General features: G+C 47.8%; 1 protein-coding gene across 1 annotated transcript; it reads left to right on the top strand.

Annotated features, from left to right (window-relative positions):
- The first annotated feature begins 1,640 nt into the window (after positions 1-1,640).
- LOC104868984 (lymphotactin) lies at positions 1,641-5,536 on the top strand. The gene is made up of 3 exons (XM_010633971.3): positions 1,641-1,915; positions 4,426-4,540; positions 5,341-5,536. Exons 1-3 carry the CDS (start codon positions 1,855-1,857, stop codon positions 5,501-5,503), a joined length of 339 nt encoding a protein of 112 aa, XP_010632273.1. The 5' UTR covers positions 1,641-1,854; the 3' UTR covers positions 5,504-5,536.
- The last annotated feature ends 433 nt before the right edge of the window (positions 5,537-5,969 follow it).

Raw genomic sequence — 5,969 nt, 5'->3', positions numbered from 1 at the left:
AATATAAGCGTGGGAGCGCGGAGTCGCTGAAAGCCAAGCGATTGGCGGACTCCGAAAGCTGGGTTATGGTAGAACTTCCGGTGTCCACGGCAGAGTTTCTCATTCCTCCTTTTCTCTAAATGTCTGGGAAGCGGATACTTTTCTGTTCTCTAGAATTCTGGAGTCTGGCTCTTAGGCAAGAAACAAAAAATGGAAAAGATTTCATTTATGTTTTTAAGGTCGAATTTCTCTGTTAGAACAGACTTTCTTCAGATTTGAAGAAAGTGGAAGTCAGAACTACATAGCACTGATTATATGTTGAACTTTCACTTTTGTGTATTACTAGCTTTGCCGTTGTTGAACATATAATAGATAAATAACTGTGATAAAAGTACTGACATAAAGGAAAAAAGAAGGGACAAATATTCCAATGAAAATGGAGTTTGTGAGCTATTAAGACAAAATGATCAACTTTACCAGGTGCCAAAGCTATTCAAATTAAACAATGAGCTATAATTTATGAACTATACATTGAAAATGGAGAAAATGATTAATGAAACCATGTATTGGTAAATATTTGGGAGAGCAGGGGATGTCATACGTTTGGAAGGTAAAAAAAAAAGCAGGTCCTATTTCGGTGGTAAAAACATTATTATGTGTGTCCTAATCTTCCTGGTCACCAGATCTGGCATTGTGAGAATTCTGGCTCTTCTCCAAAATCAAAGTGATCATGAAAAAGGGAAACATTTTGAATTAACTCAGGGCATATGGCAGCCAAAAGAGCACAACTTAGGACAGAAAAAAGGATTTCCAGAAACTTCTTCAGACAGTGACAAGAACGGTGATTTAAGTTTGTCAGAAACAAGGAGAATTATTTTAAGGAGAAATAATGGCATTGCGTCTTTTATTGTGATTCAGTTTAAAATATGATTATAAATTGTGACCACACTGCCTACATTTATGTGCTCCTTCCCTTTGAAATTCCCTAAGATTACACAGAGGGGCTGAACTTTTGAGATACAAATATATTCGCGGTGTGTAATGTTCAGCTTTATATGACAATGCCAATGTGCTCTTCAAAGTACTGTATCAGTTACTGATGCCATGTTTCTCCGTGTTGCTGCTGTCACAGTACTGTACGATTATCAGAGTTATTAATTTTGGCCATTTGACTGGAAAGAAAACAGTGTAATGCTATGGTCTTAATTTCCATTTGCATGATGGTGATCTCTAAAAATGAAAGATTTGAGATGATGAGATTATGGACAATTAACTCTTCTTTTTTAAAACAAAGTTCGTGCAGGATAACTCCTTAATAGCTGTCTTATACACACGTATATATAAGTATACACACATATATGTATGTATTATGAATGAAGAGGAGAAAAATTTTAAGATAAAGACAAGAAATGACGAGGCCCCAGAGTCCTTTTCCCCTCTGAGGAGTCACACAGGAGCACTGAAGCTCTGGGATGGGCCCCAGTGACCACTTCGCCTCGGGTCCTTTACTCGGTCCCCACACTGGGCGCGGCACTGACAGGGCTGTGGGGACATCTTCCATGGAAGGTCTGACTTTGGTGGCTGGGGACGAGACAGTCACGTTTTCTTTATGTACAAATACGGTGTCACTCACACGTTCACCACAGGAGAGGAAAAGGTCACAAAGTGTGGGGTTCGTGTGAACAGGGCACAGGAACTTTGTTTTAAAACGAGCATCAGTGTAGCGAAGACTTTCCACTATCTGACTTTCCGCCCTTCCGCACCCACCCGAAAGCCCCCTCCCCACGGGAAGTGAGCTCACCACTCCAGGAATAAGAGTCTGGCGAGGAGGCCCTCAGCCACCGTCTCTGCGCAGAGCTCAGCAGGACCTCAGCTATGAGACTTCTCCTCCTGGCCGTCCTGGGTGCCTGCTGCCTCACCGCCTGCCTCGTGGAAGGTAAGTGGAGAAGCTGTTTCGGGGAGGAGGAGCGGGGGTGCGAGGCAGGAGGGCACACGGGTTTGGGATTTGACTCAGGTTTTGGCCACAGAAAACTGCAAGCCCAAGGTGAGCCTCGGGCTCCCGCATGCACCGGGAAAGGCGGCCTAACGCGAGGGCCCTGGGTGGACGGAGACAATGCGTTAGTGTCCGCTCCAGCTCTTCCTGGCTGGGTGATCTGGGGTAAATTTCCTAACCATTCAGGGCCTATGCTTACTTATTTGGAAATTCAACACAAAAGCGCACATTCTCACAGATGCTGAAAAGAAATACATTTTCAGATTATTTATCTACGGGCTAGCTAATCACAAAATCTTACAAATAGTAAATTTTAAACTAGTGTTAACTATGGAATCACGGCGAGGACTACAACGCATTTGTAGTTTTCTCCCATTTACTGTCAGTTGTGATAAACTCTCAAAATCTTTGAAAGTTCCACCGCAGTGTAGGAATGAGTTAGAGGATCTATGTCCTGAAGCAAATCGATGTTTTCTATTTAAAAAATCAAATTAAAAATGACTGGAGCTCAGACTTTCATATCCAGAGAATCAATAGTACCTTCAAGTAAGTGCGGGAGCCTGGTATTACTGCTGTGAATGCCACGGCCCATGACTGACGTCTCGAGTTTGTAAGAGATCACATCATAATAAGGTTAACCGACGGAGCAACCCCTTGCACACCATCCAATAAGTCTGCCCGCCGCCCCTGGTGCGATCCGGGCACCCTGGGCCTCCCGAGCGTCCAGCAGAGATTTCTTACAGGGTCACTTTCCCTGCTGCTGAGTTACGGTGCACATTTAGACGACAGCACCGTGACCTGCCGTGGATCCCTGAGGGTCAGAGCGTGAACTGGCAAAGTCGGGAAGTCCTCATGGCTGCGAGGTGAAGGGTACTGATGAGACGGGGAACTTGAGGACCACTGAATGCGGACCGGAGCCGTGGCCTGGCTGTCGCTGTGCTGAGAGCCGGATCTGGGCAGGCGGCTCAGTGCCAGCATCTGAGAACTGCGGGCCCTGGCGTCCAGGCCTCAGGTTTTCGCCTTGAAAGAGCTTCATAAACCCCCTGGACCCCAGCTCCTTATGGAGACACCGGGGCGAAGCAGTCTCTGCTTCCGCTCAGCTCTGCAGCCTGTGGAAGGCAAAGTTTTGACAGCACAGACACCCAGACAGCGTGGGGATGAGCACCGGGTTCAGAGTACAGGAGGGCGCCTGGGGATGGGGTCCGTGTTAGGTACCCACAGAGAGAAACGCTGTTTCTTGGGTAGTGAGGAGGGAGAAAAGAGGCCAGTGCTCCCTTTCCACCCAGTCAAGAGCGTGCTCAACATTAAAACTCAACTGGCGAAGGCAGGGGTGAAGATGGTACAAACTGGCAGTGAGAACAACAGAAAAGGGCCAGGAAGAGAAGGAGTGTTAGCGAACAGCTTGTGTTCGGTCCTTTGCTTTGTTTGTTTTTTGTGTTTTGAGGCAGGGTCTCACTATGTAGGTCAGGCTAGTCTCGAACTCACTAGGTAGCTTAGGATGGCCTCGAACCTGAGGTGATCCTCCTGCCTCAGCCTCCCGAGTGTTGGGTTTAGGGGTGTGCGCCACCACACCTGGCTTGGTCACGTGCTTTTCAAAATGCCTTCTGGTGCAGCAACATTACAGAACAAACTCGGTCACCATCCGTGGCCACTTTGCATGCTTTTGGGCTGAGTATCTTTGTGAAGCACGTTGCCAGGGTCCGTAGCGAAGGAGAAGATCAGTGCTTGGAAATTTGGATTCGATTTTACCAAACCCTTAATGTTATTTGCTCTTGCGACTTCTTTTTCTCTTCTGCAGTGTAGCGTGGGTCTCTAAACGTCACAGTTTAATCTCCCCGGGCCCATTCCTTTGAGGATGAACGCTCCAGGAAACCCTCCCTTTGTATATTTCGCATTTTACCATGAAAACGAGCAGATCTGATTTATTCAGTGGAAGGCAAGCTTCCCCCACTGATCCTTCCCCGCCCACACGACCCCACCACACGCCGCATTTGTGGAGGTGAAACCGTCTCCTCCCTTCGCTCCCTAGCGTGTTCCCTGACTCTCACTAGAAGATCTGTCCCGGGCCGCAGGGTCTGTGTCTGTCTTCACGAGAGCCTCAGCGTAGGGTCACCGCAGGCGCCAGATGAGTTGCTGCTGCAGAAATGAGCGAGTGTCACAGGGACATCGGCTCCCCATCATGGAGGATTTGAGAATGCAAGCCCAGGAAAGGCCTTGTGGTTCGCCTCACCGTGGTGATGAGGGGCCTGAGGCTGCGCTTTATCTAATCTTTTAAATTAGTCAAACACTAAGACTGCACAATGCACAGAAGACTGAGGATGCCAATAAAACCATCTCTTCCAGAAGGGAGCAGGGGCCCTGCATTCCTGCCTCCTTACGTGTAAGAGGTGCTGGCTCTCCTGCACCTGGAGATCGTTGACTTACACTTCTATTCACCTGTTTTGTTTGACCAGGTGTGGGCAGTGAAGTCCCAGAAAGGCGTCTCTGTGTGAGTCTAACAACCAAGCCACTGCCGTTGAAGAGAATCAAGACCTACACCATCAAGGAGGGCTCCATGAGGGCAGTGATGTGAGTGTCTGCTGGTGGCCTGGCTTGGGGGAGCAAGAGGGCGAAGTAGGGGAAATGCTGCCCCCTTCAGGACAGACGGGTCGGCACAGAGGAAGCCTCCACTTCACCCCCAGCTCTCCCCTCAGTAGTCCTGGTGTCTCCCTGCAGCCCTCCTACATAATGAACTTTCCCAAACTCAGCCTCCAGATAAGGATCTGAGTCCTCTCTGTGGCTTTGCCCGATGGAAGAGCCTGGCTGGTAACCGCACGAGGACCGGGCCCCTGATGAGGCTGAGGCTGAGGCTGAGGCCCGGCTGCCCTGGGCCAGGATTTGCCCCCAGAGCCAAGGGAGAGTGGGAGTCAGGTAGGGGCCGAGCCCGCAGGGCCAGGTAGGGCTGTCGAGGGAATGGTCTCTCTTTCCAGATCTCATTCTTAGGAGTAGCAGCTCCCCAATGTATATTTATAGGTTTACCCTAAGAAATGAATCCCCAAATAAGTATGTCTGGGTTTGGAAAGGAACAGGATATGTCATAACTGAACTAGGTGACCTCAGTTATCCAGTTGAGTCACAATGTCTGGCAGAACTGGTGGCACAAAGAGTCTGGAAATGGTGGGGCTCAGAGGCCCAGAATGTACCTGGAGTCTTTCCTCCTGTAGTTAAAATGAAGGCGGGAGAAAGCTGGTCCTGATGTTCTGTGGGTTCTCAAGGACTCTTTCTTTGGCTGATTTCTGGACAAGTCTCCTTGTGTTGGTCGGTTCTTAACTCCTTACCCTGGGGCTTGGAGAATGTGACTAACCCCTTCTCTCTTCCTTGCCTTTCAGTTTTATTACCAGGCGTGGCCTCAAGGTCTGTGCTGATCCACAACACAAGTGGGTGAAATCAGCGGTCAAAAGCATAGACAGCAGGTCCAACAGCGGAAACAGGATCCAGACCCACCCCACGGGAGCCCAGCAGACCACCTATACGGCGGCGACCCTGGCCTGACAGAGGCTTTCCAACATCCTGTGCCCTCCACAAGGCCATGGACTAATTAGCTTGTACTCACCTTTTATGAAGGTGCTGCATGAATAAATTTATTTTCTTATCTATTTTTAATGTCTTTCATGTTCACTTATTTGCTATAACCAATAAATATTTATTGAGTGATTCTGAAGCCTACTCATTATATATTAGGAATCCTAATGTATTCTCAATGTTCTATTACTGACCTAAATGTATGTTTCTTTGTGGGTGTTCATGAAAGCTGGGTTCTATACCCTTAGTCTCCATGCTGTAATGTTTCTCCAAACTCGAGTCAACTGTGACAATGACTACTCACGATCTATGTCAACTTTTCAACTTGTCCTCATATCAGAGTGATATCTATAGAGTAACAAACAAAATAATTTAATTGTCATTGCCTCTCTATTCTGAGGGTCCATTACTCAACAGGAGCCTTCAGTCAAATTTG

Source organism: Fukomys damarensis, unplaced genomic scaffold, assembly GCF_012274545.1.
Source record: "Fukomys damarensis isolate Sample0158 unplaced genomic scaffold, DMR_v1.0_HiC HiC_scaffold_19, whole genome shotgun sequence".
Classification (NCBI taxonomy): Eukaryota; Metazoa; Chordata; class Mammalia; order Rodentia; family Bathyergidae; genus Fukomys; species Fukomys damarensis.
The sequence above is the reverse complement of the archived record's forward strand: the minus strand, read 5'-3'. Positions and strand labels throughout refer to the sequence as shown.

What these genes read in the sequence shown, in the direction of transcription:
- LOC104868984 (XM_010633971.3), top strand. Translation starts at nt 1,855, where the DNA reads ATGAGACTTCTCCTCCTGGCCGTCCTGGGTGCCTGCTGCCTCACCGCC. An exon ending in CACCGCCTGCCTCGTGGAAG is followed by an intron (nt 1,916 to 4,425) that starts GTAAGTGGAGAA and finishes TTGTTTGACCAG; the next exon opens with GTGTGGGCAGTGAAGTCCCA. An exon ending in GGCTCCATGAGGGCAGTGAT is followed by an intron (nt 4,541 to 5,340) that starts GTGAGTGTCTGC and finishes CTTGCCTTTCAG; the next exon opens with TTTTATTACCAGGCGTGGCC.